We start from the raw sequence: 20919 nt of genomic DNA, 5'->3' as shown, positions 1-20919 counted from the left end.
CAGCCAGCATACATGGATTACAATGCAACAGCTTGTCCGTGTTCCTTCAAATCCCCTGGTGGGCAATTCAAGGCAAAGCCAATCTGCATGCCCCCACAGCAAAAAGTATTAATGCCTTACTCTGCCACAAGGTTTGGGGATAAGCCTCCTTAAGTGAGGAACAGGAACCCACAGTTCCACCAGTAAAAAAAACCCATTCACACTTGTAAGCTCTCAGCAAAGAAGAAAAGCTGAGGAACTCCTAATTTCCCAGTGACAAGGTAGCATGCTGTGGGGCTTGGCAGTCAATAGAAATGCTGTGCGATTTAGGTTCTCAATTGACTACAAAGCAAGGTCCAGTCTTGCCATGGTGTTGTCACTCAAGAGTTCTCTATGTCCTACAGAACTCAACCTTGCCTTGTTCTCTGGAAACAGATTAAAAGTAAAGGTAAAGGATCCTGACAGTTAAGTCCAGTCACAGACGACTCTGGGGTTGCAGCACTCATCTCGCTTTACAGGCTGAGGGAGCTGGCCTTTGTCCACAGACAGTTTTTCCGGGTCATGTGGCCAGCATGACTAAGCCGCTTCAGGCGAAACCAGAGCAGCGCACTGAAATGCCATTTACCTTCCCGCTGGAGCGGAACCTATTTATCTACTTGCACTTTTTGGCGTGCTTTCGAACTGCTAGGTTGGCAGGAGCTGGGACCAAGCAACGGGAGCTCACCCCGTTGCAGGGATTTGAACCGCCAACTTTCTGATCAGCAAATCTAAGAGGCTCGGTGGTTTAGACCACAGCGCCACCCACATCCATCTGTCTCTGGAAACAGATTAGCTATCATCAAATATCTACTGGCAGGCAGTTGCTGGATGACATCTTCCAATTCTGGGCTCCATTCAAGTATTGCTCCGTGCCTCACAGGCTGTCAGCTGGCCCAATATAGGGAACCAGCGGTAGCCATGGACATTTTGGCAACTGAAGCAAAAGTAAATGCAGCTGTCATCCTTTTTATTTTTTTGGGGGGGAAGAGGCACATAGAAATGCAGCGGGGTATGAAAATAGCAAATCTGCACCAACTTCAGTGCCACATGTCTCTACATAGCACAGAACATTTGTTTGCTATTGTCTGATGCAGGATTTCTCATTGCCAGAGAGACACGGTGCTTTTCAAACTGAACAACTGCAGGTCTCTTCAAGAGTGCAATTGTTGCAAAAGCCTGCGCTTGTGATATTATTGTTATTTATTGTTTGCAAGCCACGTTGGGATTCACTTGGGTGGAAAGTGGCACAGAAATGCAATAAATCAATCATAGCAGCAAACAAAGCTCCAGTTATAGGTATGCTTCTCTCCCATACCTATATGCCTGATCTTTGGATTCCAACCTCAGTTTGTATTTGCAGACATCCCTTCAAGAGTAGTAAAGTGTATCAGATGGCAAATAAGGCATGTCCCGTCCTGCCCTGCGTGGACATTAGGTCATGGGAACTCATCAGTTGATGGGAACTGATCAGCTGATTTTTTAATTCTGATGGCTCCAAGAAGTCTCTTTATTTTCACATAAACCTGGGGGGAAATATAAACATGTTCTACCTGAACCTGAAGGCTACTTATCAGTGCAGATCATTTTGCATAAATTACACCCACATAATATGCACCTATAATTTTGCAATCATGAAGCTCTGTTTTTAAAACATTTGCGTGATTCTTGAATGTGAAAATTTATGCATGGGATATCATCTGTACATTAACAGAAATGATTGCTTCCCCACCCCAGCAAGAAGACAGTTTAGAATCAAGGCACAGTTTCAACACCTCATACAAAAGAAACCTACGGCTAAAATCTCCAGGGTTGTAGAATAAGTTAAGGTGCTTCCCTAATTAGATATTCTTTTCCCCATTACCTAAAGATTGGTGTTTGATGCAATGGGAAGAATGTGCATGGCACTTTACCATGCATTCAATAATGAAAAAGGTCACATAGACAGCTACTCATCGTTACAGAATCTGGGCAGCCAGCCAGCAAAAGAGAAACAAAGGATCAATGGATATTAAATTATTATCAGACATTATGAATAGTTTCTTGGCTAGCAAAGTTCAACAGTGAAAACATTTGACACACTATTACTTCTGCTTCATAAAAGCTTTCATTTACTTAAAGGGGGGGTGGCTTTGACGGTTAGAACTTCTGACTTCCCATGAGATCTACTGGAGAAGATGATTTCTGGGAGTCAGAGATCTCAAAGCAGGAGGGGGAAATCCAGCTTGCTCAGAGTAGGGATCAACCAAGACAGCCCAGTATGGCACCTAACACACCTTCTTGAGGGTCACTACTAAATTCCTGGGAGGCTGGCATCAAGAGAAGCTCCAATAGGAAAGGATGTCGCTCAGTGGCAAGACACATTCTAAGCATGCAAAAAGTCCCAGGATTGATCATTGGCATTCCCGGAGAGAGCTAAGAAAGATTTCCATATAAAACCCGGGAGAGCATCTGCCAACCAGGGTAGATAATACCGAACTGGATGAGCCAATCAACTGATTCAACAAAAAGGCAGCTTTCTGAGATGTCATTGGACGTGCCATATGGAGGAGCCTGGGAAAGGAGGAATCACAAGAAGAATTGGCAAGTCACATGCGTGAGCTCACTTCCTCCCTCTGGGTTACTGTTTCATTCTGAATTTCCATTTCGCAGTGGAGAAAGTGTGCGGAGAGTGCAGCAAGGGTGCCAACTTGAATAAAATATTGCAGGAGGCAGGTAAGCCCTGCCCTGCCCAATCAATCACAAGATGCAGTGTGTACACGTCACTTGAATGGCAATGCCTATCAACTGGGAGTGAGAGGCTCAAATGTTTTATTGCATGGGCTAAGGGGAATTTGACCCCTAGGAGTTGACTCCTATGAAGTACAGCATTTCTGTGCATGGAGGAAGCCATGTGGAAGATGGTGAACCCTGTAAGGCTGAATGTTCAGCAAGTTGCCAAAGGGAGAGGGTGCTGAGTCATCTTCTTAACAGATTCCCCATAATCTCCAGCACCAAAAACAGACCATCAGCATAATGTAGAGAATGCCTCTCCTTGTCGTATTACTAGATCTTGGGCTGGCTCACCTGCCAGAATCTAGGGTGCTTCTTTCAAGGAACTATATATTGATTTAGTCAAAGGCCTGTTACCAATATAGTAGTAATTAATGCTAATGAGAGGCATAGTGCAGATGTGCATAAACAAAAAGGTCTGCCTCCAATAGAGGCTATTACTTTGGCTTTCATATTGTGTGAGGAGGAGTCTCCTGTAAAGAGATCACAACCTCTGACCGAAGATTCTTGTCTTGTGGTCAAACAATCCTCTGGAGCCAAAATAAAAGGGGGATGGGGAACATGCAAGGCAGCAACAGCAAAGTGCCACTGAAAACAAGGAATCCAACACTCAGGAAAAAGTGTGTGCCCAGCCCCAAGAGGACAGCTGGGCATCTGAACCAGAGGCCACTTCAGTCAGAGCTCACAAACAGCCACCACTTCAAAAGCAAACTGTCACTTAGTTTGTCAAAGCCTAATGCGCAGGACATCTCTAGCTGAGAGATGCTTCTAAGTATCTAATGGGAAATGATTCAGAAACTCTGTCAATGCGGGAAACATCCCAACCGTTGTCATTGGCTTCGAGGCATGCGAGCTGTCAGATTGCCATGGCTGAACAAATTACCAAATCTGGGTGGAGAGATAAGTCCAACTTCTCATGCCTGTTAAGTCTCACAAGGCCAGCATGCAAGCAGTTATCAAACTTGTGGAAGAACAGGACAGAGATGACAAAAGGGAAGTTCTGTGTCACTGCTTCTGATCATTTTGCTTTTGAAATGCCTGTGCTAATGAAAAGCACGTAATTCCAACAAAACTAAATAAATAAAAGCAGTTTCCAATATTTCTAATGCCCTGGACTGTCCCACCATGAAAAGCTATTCTGAGGATGTATGACCTGATCCAGAGGGGGAACACACATATGCCCCCCAACAACTGCACATATAACTGCTGGTGAAGGTGTGGGGGGCGCTAATGATAATGAGCTAAAGCTTTCATGAGCTTTAAATGGAAAATACCCAAATTATCTGTATCCAACAGAGACAATCTGCATGGCTGAATCTTCCTTCTGGATCAAGTCATATAAGTACAAAAGGGTGTTGGGGCAAAGCGGAGGGGAGGGTAGAATTGGCAGGTACCAAGAAATCCTCATACGGAATGAGATGTGCTCTAGGATCTCGCTCATTAAATGCTAACTACTGGGAGATGGAATTAATTCAGACACTAACTCTCACTTCTCAAATATATGATCTACATAGTCACTGAGGATAGCACCCATCTCACTTTTGTATAAAAAGGATCTCTGGAATTGAGCCTTTCCCTTCAGAATTTCTACATGAAACGTTTTCAAAGCTGGTTAATTTTAATATTAATATTGGAAAATGCATTTCAATTAATTTTTTTAAAACAAAATAAATACTTTATAGCAAACATTTTCCTAGATTAAACATTAAAATTGGATTCAAGTTTTTTAAAGCACACCATTAGAATATGCATTGCACTTTCCCCCCCTCAAAAGATAACAAGGTAACCCAGCTTAACAGTGACTGTTATGTAGAAAGCGTTTCTAGATTTGTAATCTTAATTGCCAGCAAAAGGTTTCATTAAATTGCACTGTAGGAATTGATTTGCGATGGGCAATTTAAATGGGCTATAATCTTACAGAGGAAAATTAGACATTGCAGACTCATGGAAGAATATAGCCTGAACATTCAGGCCTTGATAGATTTGCGAACGGTGGGAGGGGGTGGGTTCATATGTAAGCTTTTTGAAAGAAATCTAATTGCATCCTGTTGTAACCTCCAAGGACGCTAAGCAGCAGCCTTTGTGTTGCCTCTTTTAAATAGGCATATCCATGTTCATTGACAATAGCCAATACCTTGCTACAACCTAGTTCTCCAAACCCAACACAGCGACTTCAAAGTAATAAACAAAAAAATTGGTGTGGCTCATACATATACATGTCTGATGATTTCTCATATAGCCCAGGACTTTAGACAAATTTATCACACCTGGCACTCTATAGATGAATGCTAATGGCACTATGATACGGTTTATTTTTCAAAGTTTGTGGAGGAGAATTACTGTGTGCCTGCTATTGATGATTCATATGAAGCAATGGCTGAGAAAACTGAGAGTCTTTCACCTGACAATATAAGAAGAGCCTGGCCTTTAAGTAGCTTTATCAAGTAGCAGTGGCCCCCAAGGTTCAAGAAGCAGTCCGTGGTTTTCAAGCATAACATGACATTCCTCAACACTCTTTTATTATTCTGTCTCTAAGCACAGGCCCAGACTAAGGAGGGCAAAAGAGGGCACATGTCCCAGGAGGCAGGTTAGGGAGTGGCAAAATGGCAGCGTAGGAGATAGGAGCACTGCAGGACACACTTAGTGACTCTTTACATTCCGGCCGAGTTCCATATATTAGAAGAGGTGGGGGGTCGTCCACTCATCTCTTCTGGTAGGAAGCTCAACCCAGCTGGAATATAAGGAGCCAGTGAAAGTATGCTGCAGCTGTGCAGTGCCTCTCCCATGCAATGTTGTCATCAGGGCCTGACTCTTCCTCCTAGATGTTCCAGCTGGCTTCCACTATTTTAAAAAGCAAAGATGGGTGGCAATAGAAAGTTCTGTGTGCTCCTTGCCCACTCCCACAGGAAGAGGAAGGCATGAAGCTGCAAGATAGGGCATGAGTTTGCAGACTTCCTTCTTTTGGTGGTGGCAGTGGCAGTGGCAGTGGCACGGGAGGCGAATGGGAGAAATACTTTCTCCCTTTGTCGCTGTCCCACTGCCACCAAGAGAAGGAAGCCTGCATGGGACACAAAGGGCAGAAAGACTTTTTGCCCCCTGCCCTTGCTGGTGTTGCTGTACCTAAGGGAAGGAATCCTGGCACAGATTATGATGGCACAAACCTGCAGGAGAGGGAACAGAAGTGCAGGCTTTTGCTCCATACAGCAAAATTTGTTGATCTGACACTAAGTATTTGAATGAACCAAGAGACAGACAAATGCACTGCTCCACAAGTCAGGATGATGTGGTAGCTTCTGCACCCTTTATAAGTTGTGAGGACTGAGTTCTGGGCAATGGAGCAAGCTTCCCTCTTCCCAGCCTATCTTGTACACTCATTTATTTATTTTAGAACTAGTTCCTTGGGAACCTTGGGGTACACAATGAGTACATGTGGCAGTCCTTTCATCAGGCACCTGCTTCTGTGCCTCAGTGCCCATCACAGCCAAGCTTTGTCCGAAAGCCAGCACCCATCTCTGCCTTGCTAGTACAGTATTATAAATTATTCTGGGAAATTGGGATGAATTAAAACATTTATTGAACCAACAGTGATACAGAGAGAAGCAAATGGATACATCCCTCCTTACCCACTTCTAGGAAAGAAAGACGGGGGTGGGAAATTGCACAGATGGGTCTCCTAGGCTTTCTACAGCTATGCAGCTTTCCCCAATATCACTAAAGGACAAAAAGAACAAAATAGGTTAGCATGGGGGCTAACTATCTATTCTCCACTACAGCCCTCATCACATGTCATGGGTACATATTGAACCTGAGCATCACACCAGAGGCCACAGGCGTTTGGATGCCTTGCATTTCGTTTGGAATTCAGAAAACTAATGGTCTGAAACAAATAGCACTTAACCTGCTGCATCTAAAGATGTGGTTAGACACAGTGGACTGTAAAAGCACAGTTTAAAGTTCTGTACAGCTGCTATGGATGAAGGTAGCCTGCTTCCTAGTTGAGATCCGCCACTGGGAGCACATGCTTTGGTGCTTTGTCTGTGAACATTTCCAAGTGGTACTATTGCATTGTGAAGCCCTTAGGAAACTTGTGCCCATCTCACCTAACAAACTTCAACCTCTACATTCAGACAAGAGCTTCCTCTTCCCACTGTGTGCCAAATATGAACACAGATGCAGATATTGATCATGCTGGTCCCCTATTAAGGAGTTTCCTTTTCATATGCTCCATGGGACAGAGTCCCTGAAAGCCTGACGAGAAGCATGTGATATGGGCTTGAACTCGGCTGAGTTTCAGCCCCTAATATCAAGCCAATATTGAGTATTTTTAATTTTAAATCTTTTCAGAATTTTCTGGTTTTTAACTAGAACTGCTGCTGTATATCTTACTTTTCAAAACAGTGAATCCTTAGGGCAGGGTAATACAAAAGCCTACCCAGTAAATAAAACTTTTAATCACCTAACCCATTTTTCACCAAAAGTTATCTTAAAATATGCCAGCGATGGGGAGTGTCACTAGTGTTAGGGAATCAGAAACTGCTCCTAGAGTTACTGGTAAGTATTTAGATCCTTCCCTTGAGATCATAAAATAAAAAACAAAAAACTCAGATACTTAGGTAAAGCTATGCAAAGCAAACAGTTATCACTATTCCCCTGATGGTTTGAGCATTCCTCTCAAAGTGTAAACCTAGGAAAGTCACAAATGCTTTTAGCCTTACAGCTTTTTAATAATAATAATAATAATAATAGAAGAGAAAGGGAGCAACTCTATTCAAATTCTCAAGTGAGAAACACGAGACTGCATTGCTTCCCTAAGGCATGCACACCCTTTATTAAAGTTCTGACTGCCCCCATTGTCATCACAGGGTATATTCAGATGAACCTAGAACAAAGTAAATGCTTGCAACACTTTTTCCACGCTGTGCCTCTGCATGCAAAATGTAAAATGAATACATTTCTTAGGCATGTCAAACACTCTGCTATCTATTATTCTCTGATACTTCAGAAGGAGGCTTTCTCCTTCTGAATTCAGTCCTTGCTTTAACGGGGAAATGCTGAAAAAATTCTAAGCCATACAAATCATAATACATAGTTATCACAATCAGCCTAAGCTCAGCCGACAAAGGAGTAGTTAACATTCAGGTATCAACTCCAAAAAAAGACACACACAAAAAAAACCCTAGGCTCCAGAACAATGACATTTTAATGTCATCATTTCAGGCTATTGTCTGGGCCAGATTATGCTTTCCAAGATTCATATGTATAGGAAGCAGCTTGGGGAATAAAGCACTATTGTATTACGAGAGTGAGGATTGTCCTTGTGACAATCTAATTCTAGACTGGTACGGGAAATCCTAAAAATCTGCCAGATCTCCTATATTTAAAGTCTAAAGGACACACAGTGCAATCCTGTGCATAACTGTGCATTCAGCGGAATGTACCTCCCAGATAAGTCCACACAGGATTGCAGCCTTACGTCTCTTGCTATTAGCATAGAAGCAGCTTCCCATCTAAAACTAGTAGTAGTGAATGATAATGAATTTGAGGAGCAGGGCCTTAGGCTGTATTCCCTATCCCTTCAGATGAAAGCTCTATAGGGATTTTACTATGAAAGAATGCCTTTCATTAATGTTGTGATTATACAGGTGCATAGGATTGCAGCCTTTTTGTGTTAAGTCACAAGCCTTTAGACACAACAAATACAGGCATGAGGAAACTCCCTAGGTGTGTTTGTGCGGAATCTGCATTCTGCTCATGTGCTGCGGCTGAACCAGTCTCTTCCATACTATTCATACCAGATGCTTCTTTCTAAGCTAAGCACCTGGCTCTAAAAACAAGATAAGGTAATAAAAATGAGACCTTAAGAACTAAATCATTTCTACCTGTCCTAGATTTGCTAGTCATTACCCCCTGGCTCTGCCTACTTTTAACTCTCCTGATTTCTGACTCAGCAGCAGCAATGGACACCATGCATTACTGTAAAATGTACCACATGCTAAAACTGCCAAATATTTAAGCAGGGAACTTAAGAATAAAAACAAGAAGAAATGCAGCAACATGAATTAAGCAATAAGAATGGCTCAGAAATCACCAAGAAGCAAGACCCTAAAAAATTAAATATGTATCAAGCAGACATGTATAACCTCCACACACAAGTCTCTTTTGTCCCCTACTTCCAACAAAGCCCTGAAGGAAGATGAGCCACACAGGGTGTCTTAACAGCTAAGTGACTTTTCCCTGACCTCACAGTATGATTATCAAAACAGGTATAGGGCATCTTCAGTTTCCCACAGATTTCAGGGAACAGTTACTATAGAGCTCTGTAGCCATACACATCCAAGGATGTAATATTGTGGTCTGTTATGTTACACCATATGTAAAGTTTGCTTGGAGCTATGCAGCACCTATTTGCATGGTACTGACTTATTCCCTTGAAAATGATACGGGAAGCCAACAAACTGGTGAATTTTGCTGTATGACGTCTAAGAAGTAGAACCAGGCTACACAAAGAAAGAAATCTTTATATCAGATGCCTTGTTAGGCAGACTATAAAATGGGGACAGAATAAAAATGCTAGTAAGAAAAATAAAAACAGCCAGTGCATACATATTTGCTCCAATAGTGCTATCTCTATTCATAAAATTAGTCTCAGCGATGACAACTTTAAACGAGAACAGCTGCCCGTGTCTGGGTCCAGTGTCCTATCTTACTGCACCTCATTACAGCTCTAATGGCAGAGACTCATTCGCATACCCCTCAGAATTTATTTATTTGCACCAAAATTATTCACAGAATTCATTCAGTCACGCATCCCCAAATTTCAAGCCCAGTTTTCAAATCAGATTTTAAAACATGAGCTCTCTCTCCTTAGGATTCCTGTGCTACACGCATCAACCTTTCATAAAACTTCACACCTTCCACCCTCCAATACGGCAAATGTTGGAGAATATAGGAGGTGAATGGCAGGCAACTGTCTTGTTCTAAACTGCCCCAGGCAAACTTTAAGAGCAACAGCAGAAAATCAGCAGAATTATTTCTGTAAGTGTATCTCCAAAGTTAACACCAGAATCCAAACAAGTCATACATGAGGCTCCACATAACAGCGATACTGTTTGTGTTATTGTTGCTTTTATTAAAATTTATGGACTGCTTTCTATATCCAAGGACCCCAAAGCAGTCTACAGAATAAAATCACAACACTAAAATGTTTAAAACTTATAAAATCAAATAAGCAACCAGATGGACAGGGTATAAATATTTATATTTATATTTATATTTATATTTATATTTATATTTATATTTATATTTATATTTATATTTTTATATTTTTATATATTTATATATTTATATTTATATTTATTATTATTATTATTATTATTATTATTCACATGTAAATAAAATCAACAGCAACTAAAAAACCATGCCAGAGATATCTGTGTTGGTTCCTATCATCAACACACACCTTCCATTAAGCCATTACTGAGGATTGAGGCCTCTGGAGCAGTATTCAGTGTGGCACAACATTGACCTGGAAAGAGAAATTATGCATGCAAGGAAATGTCTTAGGCGCATACAAAGCTCTATGGATCCCAGTAAAGGAATCTGCTTAGGTCTGTAACAAGAATATGGGAGCAATTTGTGTTGTTCTCATATTAATGACTTGCAGAATCCAGGATGTCCATAACCATAAGATAAACTTTATTAACTATTTACAGAACAATGAGTCTCTGTTAAAGGAAGCCATAGCTTCTCTATTTCTGAATCATCTTCCTACCCAGAGGCTCATCTGATTCACTAAAGCACAACCCATTTAAATTGATAGTGTCCTCGCACAATACACTGAGTAATCCAAATTAATCTAAATAGCTGCAAGGAGAAAAGGGCATTTAAGAGATGTTTTACTGAATGCAGGTGCCAGTTCTGTCCATGGTGCTATTTTTATGCAAAGCAGCATATTCTTGAGCTTTCAGCAAACACAGGAACCAAGTGTCTCAGAATTTAGCAAGGGCTGAAAAACTGCACCTGCACAATGGAGGCAGGTGGAATTACAGAACTGGTTCGTAAATGTTTGCTTTTTGTTATTATTCTGAAAATCTTTTTAAAATTGCAAAGCTCTTGTACAGTGTCTTTGCCTTATGTCTGTGAGCATCCTAATAAAAAATGAATTAGAGAAACCAGTGGCAGCAAATGCAATACACCTCAGATTCTAATCAAAGCCCTTTCGCATTACTGCTGAAGTTAACTTTTGAACAACAAATGGGAACAACCAAGAAGAAGCAAAACTCCCTGCACAACACAGCACGAGTGTGGAATTTTTGGCCTTAGTATTACAAAAAGCATATATTAATGCGAAATCTGATGAACAGATAATGTTATGAGCATTATTATACTGAACTATGCAAACTAAAATAAGAATAATCATCTGATCTCCAGGGTGTAAAGAAAGGAAGGAAGCTATTCCTTTCCCATATTCAGCACTGCATGATTGACTTGGCATATTAATGTAGGGGTTGATGTGCACTTTTTTCTCTAAAGCATAAGATATTGATCTCTGCCACAGGCGGGATACCAAACCAGATGGACCGCTGGTCTCATCTGCTCTGTCAAATCTTATCAACACAGTGTTAATCTCCAAAAGGAAAGAAAAAGAACAAGATCACAGTTCCATGATCAGAGGAGCCCAGACTGAAATTTTTCATAGTATTTCCCTGCCCTCCCCCACTTTTACTACCAGAATATCAGATAGGAGCATATGTCACCTTTAGACAAGGCTCAGCATAGAGAAATGGTCATAGTGTCATGCCGCCACCAGGAAAAAGTGATGAGTTCCTTATAAAGTAAATTGAGCTGATCTTCTTTAAATATTGTTAATCAACAGAGAAATTACATTATGCATGAAGATTTGTAACATTGCTTATTTCCACAAATACTCTTTCCAAGAATGGCTGCACAAGTTCATATGACTGCCACATATGGAATGTCATACGAACTGTCTTACATCCTCTCCAATACATTGCTTAAGATACTTTGTTTATGTAACTGTATCTGAATGCCATCTATAAATTAACTTAAAAGAATAATCTTATGTAGGTTGACATGGGTCTTAAAGGGTTTTTTGCTCATAAGTTGTTCCAGTCAGCCTCTTCTGTTTTGATATCTAGGTCTATTTCCCCATAATTGTTTGGTTGCTGAACATTGTCCAGCAGTAAGGTCACTAAATATTTTGTACAAAATTGACAGGATCTTTTTAGAATGTTCAATCGTATTCAAAATTAAATTTTCAAAGGGCGTCATTGACCAAAGGGCCTGAGACTTAAGTGTTGAGCTTGAAATAAAATGTACAATTTGATGAATAAGTAGCCAATTCACATTGCATCCTTTCATCTTTTCTATAATTTGTTCCGCTGTGAGGGAACTATCATTTTCATAAAAAGTAGCCAATATATATAAGTCTTTTTCTTTCTAATTCTTGCCAATTCGATTTCTGTCAGGGATGTGGAAGGAAGGGTGCTATCCAAAGATGATACAGATTGAGCTAATTTGAGGGTCTAAATTTGTCAAATCTTTCATTTTGCTTTCACGATTTTTGCCATTTCTTGCCATTTATTAAGGGTTTCCACTGAAATACATATAGGCAAAATTTGAATCAGAAATAAAAACTTTAGAAGTACCATATTCTTAACTGATGCAACTCTACCCATCCATGATAAAAATGCCTTACACCAAGTTTTGATATTCTTATTAGTGACAAAAATTGTAAAGTTGTGTCCAGGATTTTGTATTCCCAAGTACTTAATATGATGTGGGCAAAGGCTGAAGCAGTTGTGGTCGGCCTCGCAGCTTCCTCTTGCCACGTGACGTCACATGTGCATGTCGTGTGCATGACATGCACACACACTGAGCACTCCCAAAGTTGAGGAGAGCCCATGTCCATGCCAGATGCTGACCCCGCTAGCTTTGGAGTTACCAGCAGCTGAGTGCCAAGTCCCTTTGGACATGCTGATTGGTGGGTTTGACTCTAATTGCTTTTTCAAATGGGTTACTGGCAGGACAATAAGGGATTTCCATTTTAACTCATTTCATACCCTTCTCCTTTTCATTGTGTTGCCCAGTCCATTCACATTAACACTCAAGGTTACATTTTGGACAAATGCTTTTTATTTTTAACACTACTTCCCATAAAAAATTATTTTGGTTGCCACATATGCAAAAATTGTTTTGTTCCAGTTCCAAAATTTGTTTTCATTATAGCTTGAGCAAAAATTCAGTAGATTTCATTTTTAAAAATTATTTTCAGTGTGGCATAAGTGGAAATTGTTTAGTCTCCATTCCATTCCCTGCTCCCCCATATGGAGCCTCTCAGGAGAGACTCAATGTGGATCTTAATTAAGGGTCTGCAGGTAGCGAGTGTATGGGAATGAGCAAAATCACATTTAACTCTTTCCCCACCCCCACTTATACAACATTCAAACAGATCAACTTATTGCAATGTTAAGAAATGGTATGCCCTTTCACCATCTCTTCTAGCAACTGCAAGAATGGGTTTCAGCACACAATGCTGGTTATAGCAATAAAAATGAAAAAGTCCAAGACAGGTTACAGGAGAACGTTGTCCCTGCTTTCCAAGCAGATTCTTGAGTTTCTTATAACTACAATCCATCTTGAGGCATGCATTATCAGCCAAAGTAACAGCAAGTTCTGCTTGCAGCTCAAAAGGCAAACTGGCAAAAGTCCAGAGAAACAAACATTGAGGTATGTCTAAACTTGCAAACTGAACACTGGCGATACAACTCTGCTCAGGGACTAACAAAATTAAGCCTTCTTCATAAGGCGTAATTCCAAGTGATCTGAAGTTCTTCATCACAGTGTTGCAGCAATACAAGTAGTGCTTGAAACACTGTGGCAGCAATGGGAGCGAACTTGGAGATTAAGTATAACATTTTGTAACAAAAGAAATAAGGAAGGGAGACAAGAAACCAGAAGGATAGAAGACTCCAAGCAGCAATCGAAAACAACCTATTCATTTTTTGAGTTTCCAAGCACATTGTGCAGCTAAAATGCTGATTATTATCCACAAGCCATTGTACGGTTGTTGGCTCTTGAAAAAGAAAATAATGTGAAGATAATGAGTTCCTTACAGTGAGAGGCTCAAGCATTTTGCTCATAAAAACCTGAATATTAAGCTTTCACCTTAACACATTTAAACAACCTTTAAAATATGTACAAGCAGCTTATTAATTTTACAGCAAGATGGTAAATCTGAAACCTGGAAAGAAGAAAAAGAGAAATCTCAAATATAAAAGCTGAGCTCTTCCAATGATATAGGTAATTACTACAAAAGGGCACTATTAAACTGTCAGAATTCTATTTGAATTTAACCCAGTCAATGATCAGCTCTTCTCTCTCTCTCTCTCTCTCTCTCTCTCTCACACACACACACACACACACACACACACTGAATAGGACAAGATCTTGAACAGGAGTAAATCTGCAAGGCTTCATCAATGTCATGTTGATTTACACAAGCCTTAAGCAAGACCCATTATTTCAACACATTTAAATCACTCGAGCACTACAAGAGTTTGATAGCCGAGTATTAGAATGACTCACAACAAGAGTTTTCTGCTCACAGCAGGCCTGTAGCATACATGCTTCATAATTGCTAGCTTATTCTTTGCATGTTGGGGGCAGATTTGAATTTAGAAGAGTGTTTAAGTCCCACAGCCTAGTCATGCATTGCATTACTATGCTGCAGAGATGGCTCAGTCAATATGGACAGAGTCTGCGCAGGAGAGAGTAAGACTGAACTATGCTCCGTCTATTCTAACATAGTATGTTCCTGGCCACTGTCCTTAATCTAAAATTCATTGAAGAGGCAAACTCACCAGAGTACCTCACTGGCCACACAAACTACACAGATTATCTTTTGACACTCTTAACCTGGTGGAACATGCAAACAGCTCGTGCTATTGGAGAAATAATCGAAAAGATATTTCTGTTGCACTGTTATAATAGGCACGGATATGTAAAACTCAATGTGCTATTGCACTCATGTCATGCTTGTGGGACTCTCATAGACACCTGGTTGGCCACTGTGGAAAAGGAATGCTAGACTCCATAGGCCTTTGGTCTCATCCAGCAGGGCTTTTCTTATGAGACAAGAACCCCATAATTTATTAAGTGTCTAATCATGTGCTACTCTTACAACATTAATTCAGCCAATCTAATCATACCTTAAACATGAAAACTAAACATTCTAGTTAGTACTTCTTGGACCACTTAATCTGTGAAATTTGCTTTGATAGATGGTGAGGAAGTGGTAAGGTACCTCCAATCTACTTGATGATACAGAAGTAACTACTCAAAGAAGGGGTACCCAAAAATCACACAAATCAATGCTGTTACTAGGAAAGAAGAAAAGTCCCTATGCATCAATTAGATTAAATCATGAAAAAACTTTAAAATGCCTTTTAATGCACATTTAATTAGTTTAATGCACATGTAATTAGTTTAATTAAATGTTTGTTTCGCTTATGTTCAAATGGAAATCTGGAGAAATGTTCAGGGGAAATCTGGAGAAAGGACATAGATGTCAACTTTTCCCTTTTCTTGTGAGGAATCCTATTCGGAATAAGGGAATACGTTGACAGCTATGAGAAAGGAAGAAGGTGGAGAGGTCAAGGGAATTCTGCAAAAAAACAATCTGGAGTAAGAAGCCATCAATTTCTGCTCCAACCAATACTTGTTGCATGCAGCACTGTTTCCATTCTGCTACAGTTCAGCTTCTAACGAACACTACATTATTGTGCTTGCTGTTCACTGTGGCTGAATTTTATGTAATTAAGTTATTATTACATTCATTTCAACACAAATACCATTTATTTCAGTGCAAAGGAAACAATGCAAATTGGGGGAAGGGAACATCAATTATTTATCATTTGCAGACTGAAAGCAACAGCGAAGACCAGTCATATGTACCAGTTGCTGGATTGATTTCCTCTCCAGAAATGGGATGAATTAAGTGTACACCAGCAATTTCTGCTACCATTTCAGTCAGACATCTCTGACATCCCTAGCCTGGAGCTGCTTTTAAAAGAATACACTCTTAAGTCAGTTCTGCCTTAAGTGATTGTGCACTAACCCAATGAACCTAATGGCATAACCAGGCATATCAAAACTACTGGGCAAATTTATGCTTAAGTTTAAAACAAACAACAGTTCACCTCAAAATGTGAACCAAGTAACATTTATTAATAACAAAAAGAAACATTTTGACAATACCCCACCCCCTGGCACTGTTTTCAAATCAATGCACGTCTATGAAATTCTGAATAAGAAACTTAACAAGGAAAGGAATCAATCCAAGAGAAATCAATACTACTGGGTCACAGAAAATTGACGTCTTGCATCTACACTGGTTAAATAGATTCTTACTGTACCAAACAATGCTGCTTGTTCTTCCAGCAATTTTTATGTGGTTTATTGTGGCTTCCAGGAAGTTTTTCTCAGTTAAAAACAACAACTATGATGTAGCAACCCTAAACATGCTTACTGGGAAGAAAACCCCTATTGACTGTAGTGGAACTTACTTTTTATTAACATGCATAGGATTGCACAGTTAATTTATGGCTCCTCCCTGAAACCAGTAAGCTACAAGCCCCAAAAATTATGTAATGCTATCAATAGCAAAAACTTATTTCTTTGCCCATAAGAATAATTCTACTGATTCCAGCAGATCCATTCACATGGTTATTTAGGTTATTAATTTTTAACTTTAAAATGAAAAGTTAACCAGGATTTAGGCATGTAATTCACATCAAAGCCATTAAAAATTGTATGGCTAAATCCAGTTCAACTGTGAACATGATTAGTGTCAATCCCATTTTAATTCTTTCTGGAAACTAATAAATCAGTGAAAAGCTTCCCTTCTACCACTACAACTCGGGGGTGGGGGCAGGAGCAGACCCCAATTTTCTACAGCTTTCTGAAGGCCAATCTATAACAACAAAGCTAGATGAGATCAAGCTGGAGATCAGGGCTAAGAATACTAATTAAATTCAACACCCACAAAATGTGGTTATGAAAAAAGCATCTTAAGGGCTGAGCCTCAAACATATTCATGGGGTAGTGTTCCTCTTTCCATTCCAATTTGCACAGGCAATGTATGTTACAGAAAAGAAACCACAAAGAACATGGGCACATTATTTTCTTTCCCTCTATAAAGGTGGATAAACCTTCACAGTCTCCTAGCACAGTTTTCTTACAGACAGAAAACAGGAGCATGTGCTAATTTAACACCATTTCTTTCTTATTTATTCATGTAGGAGACCAATTTATTTCCAATGAACAAATCTGTTCCAATAATTAATTATTAATGTTAGACAGTCGTCAAATACACAACATCTCTGGATGAGTATCTCGCAAAGAGGCAGGCAGGTAGCACACATTCAGCCCAAGGATTGTGGTCCAAAGTGCTTCTTTCTATAATCCTAAATAGGTTTCACTGAAGTTTCTGACCCACATCCTTTTCCCTGGAAAATTCAGCCAGGAAGGAAACGTAATAATACCCAATTCCCCGTGTTGTTTTGCAAACACAAGTAAGACAGAGATCACCCAAGCGTGAAGAGTCATTAAAATAGATCTTACATATATCATTATAAATTTAATAATCTCCATGACGGCTAGAGTTCAAGTTAAAATGAATGTCAGCTAAGCATGACCAATTGATGTTATCCCAGCTGCCACCGAGCCTCACTTGGGGTTATATTATACTTTCAGAGGCCCCATTTTACATGTGCACCAAACACCCAGAGCCAAGAGCAGATGGAAGATGTAGGCCTCCATACTTATCAGAGTTTCAGTCAAAACCGCATATTAATATTAGTAAACCAGCTCTACAGTATCTTAGTGTCAAGAACACCAAATGTTTGTCTCATAGAGCGCAAGCCTTGTATACAGCAGGGCTTTAAAATATATTAAAGGCCTCTAGAAATTAAGTCGATAAGAAGAATTTTCTTTCAGTGTCTATTGATTGTTATTTCCACCTCCGAATGGGGTTGTGAAAATGGGAGAATGAAGGGTCCTTGTCGCCTTCAGCTGATATAGCAAACAGGAGAGAGGGAGGGAGAGAGATTCTTTGGGGACGGCTCCCTAAGCAAACAACTGCATTTTCATCTTGTTGAGAGAGAGAGAGAGAGAGCGCTATCCAAGCTGGTTTTATTTCCAGTGGAAAGTAAGTTTTATTCTTCAACAGACTCAGCAAAAGAAAATCAAGACACATAATCCTTCTTGTTTCACTGTATCGCTGGCATTATTGAAAAGGAAAAGTGAAGCTTGATGCTCAATTTACAGCTCAGGCATATTTCAACAATTTTCTCAAAGAGATGCATTTAAGTCACAATGAAAAAAAGGGATCTCCAGAGGAACCAGAATACATTAGTGCACCACCAACTAATCCCTGTGGACTTATATAGCAACAACACATCACAATTTGAACCAGTAAAATAAGTTTAAAATTCAGTTGCTCACTACTTTCAATTACTAATAATGATTGACAACACTATATTGGATATAGAGTCACATGTCAATGAAAAACCCAAGGCATAGTTTTCATCAAACTCTTGCTGGCCAATGAAAAGCATACAATTATTTAAGTATACTCTCACTTTTCTCAAACACATGAGACATCAGGAAACATATAGAGACCATCTTGCAAATCCACGGGTACCAAATATTCCATTAAGGTTGCAATCCAACACTCACTTACCTGGGAGTAAATCCTGCTGAAGACAGAAGAACTTACTCCTATGTAAACATGCATAGGATTGCACTACATGACTATTCATTTAAGATCTTACATAGAAAACAGTCCTTTATGCATTTTTATTTTTTTAAAAAAACCCCAGCACCCACCAACAAATGAAATAGTAAGTTAGCTTTATCTTCCTCACTAGTGTCACCACGTGACAGCAGACTCATTATAATAACCAATCGTTCTTCCTGCTTCTTATTTTCCTATTGCTCTTTCAAAAACAGCTAGATGCTTCCCAGTTCTTTGCTGCTCCCTTACCACTCAGTGCCAGCCAATTAAACTAGATCAATGTTCAATGTTCAACCTAAGAAAGCTCATCCACCACCAGCTACAACACTGAAAATCTGTGCTGAATACAAAAATTGTAAGTGGCATTTGAACTCTCTGAATCATGCTCAGCAATTTAAGCACAAAATGCCAGTGGTGAAGTCTTGTCACTTACTCTTTTTTGATCTTCCAGTCCATGTGTCACAGGCTTTCTTTTCTGATGCTGGCTAGACTCTGATCCAGATTCCATTTCCCAGTAACAAATATCCTGCGTGTCTCCTGAAGCTTTTTCCTCAAAATCCACAGTATGAATAAGAAAACATTAATGTGAAACGAAAAATAGAGAGAACCTTCAAATCTCTTCCTTGTTTTTTATAATCCTTTCAGATCTCTGGTTTGCCATCTCTGCTAATTATCTTAACAGACAAGCACTGTAAGCCCTTTATTCCCTATTTTAGCTCAGATGTAGAAATCCATTGATGTGCGTTATAGGGAGCTGGCAGAGCTGAATCCATATTTAACAGTCTGTGCCACATCATTGCTTCACCAGCATCTTCCTTGTTGCTCCACTAGCATTCTTGGCATGGATAATATATGTGTCAATAAAGGTGTAAATGTGCATTTAATCCACTGTGTTGATATTATCAGCATCCCTCTCCTAGGCCACCTTCCTCCCATAAATCAGTGTAAACACTTCACAATGATAATTGCCTTTTGCAAATCTAACAAGTGTAAATTACATAAAATCATCCATGCAACGGTGTCGTCGTCATCGTCTTCTTCCACACAAGCAAAGGCCTAAAAGGGAGAAAACATATATTTTATCTGTTTGACAGATGAAAGGATCTTTATTACATTAGCAGCTAAAATGTGTGATAAAATCAGAGCTTTGCACATATAACACTTCTTATGCACATGGTTAAGAACACACTGTTGCTAAAATAATGGGTAAAATGTAGTATCAGATGAGCTGACTTGTGCAACAGGGCATCCCTTTCCTCTCCTCTCCCCTGAAATCCCCTCTAAAATCTGTTCCAAAATGTGCCCAACTCTCAGAAGCAGTTTTTTTTGGGGGGGGGGGTACATAGGGGACTGCAGGGGGAAAGAGAGGAAGGGGAAGTCCCACTGCATGAGTGAAAGTCAATTCTCCTCACATACATATACCACTGGATGTCTCCCAATATGTAGCTCCTCCTTATTTTGGCATTTAATTTAACAGAAATGAAATCAATGTTGCTTTACAAGAGTAGTTTAATGTGCTTCAACATTCCTTCTATATACTTTTACTGTCATCTAAATTTCTTTCTCTGTTTCAGCCAAATATAGCCATCTGTGAAAGGCACATGGAAAGCAATAACATATTTTGTGTAATAATCACCAGGTAAGTTAATGTTCAAGACTGGACAGTTCCTGGCTCTACCTCTGCAACAAAGAAGTCCAAGAAAGACAGAAACACATTATCCATAAGCCAAATGAACTATTGTTACTCAGTGAAAGAAAAAGAAAGTTACTATCATCTAAAAACTGTATTTTTAAACAACTCATTCCCTACTCTAATTTTAAAAAATGATTAGTTGATACCCTGCAGTATATAATCATGTGTCACCTCAAAGGAAAGGCCAAATTGTAATATTTATTTAGGTGGGATGCCTTGTTGTCTAATTGGTTCTTTATCTAAACACAAAAATGAAAATGGCTCCCATAAGGAATTATTTACAAAGTCTAGATAAAGAGCAACAAAGGTACTAGAACAACAGTCTTTTTTGCCATACAATTACAATTCAACTCTACCTGTCACTGTCCACCTGTCAAACTTTGCCTGCAGGGGAAATAAGGCTCCAGCCTACCAGACAGATTCAGTTCCCCAACCCTTTTCTACCAAGTGGTTGTCATAATTTTACCAGTCTTCTGCATCTCTTCAGAAATCTCCAAGGAAGCCGTAATCTAGTAAAATTCTCCGCAGCTCTTGGATACACATACAGGTTGCCTGTATTTACTCTGAAGGAACTGCTCTTTATGAGTTGCTGATTTATTCTGTATGGTTCATTCACTCTTTC

The 20919-nt window shown here is 39.7% G+C and overlaps 1 protein-coding gene across 2 annotated transcripts in view; it reads right to left on the bottom strand.

Moving 5' to 3' along the window:
- NAV2 (neuron navigator 2) overlaps window positions 1-19649 on the bottom strand; it is a 528711-nt gene extending 509062 nt beyond the window's left edge. Inside the window, exon 1 of one of the 2 annotated variants that reach the window (XM_080982305.1) lies at window positions 19038-19649. In XM_080982305.1, coding sequence (XP_080838431.1) covers window positions 19038-19112 — 75 coding nt within the window. In that variant the 5' untranslated portion in view covers window positions 19113-19649. The remainder of the gene's footprint in view (window positions 1-19037) is intronic. The other variant, XM_080982307.1, reaches the window with a different exon arrangement.
- Between the last annotated feature and the right edge of the window lie 1270 nt (window positions 19650-20919).

This window comes from Podarcis pityusensis, assembly GCF_964106645.2.
Source record: "Podarcis pityusensis genome assembly, chromosome: 1".
Classification (NCBI taxonomy): domain Eukaryota; kingdom Metazoa; phylum Chordata; class Lepidosauria; order Squamata; family Lacertidae; genus Podarcis; species Podarcis pityusensis.
The sequence above is the reverse complement of the archived record's forward strand: the minus strand, read 5'-3'. Positions and strand labels throughout refer to the sequence as shown.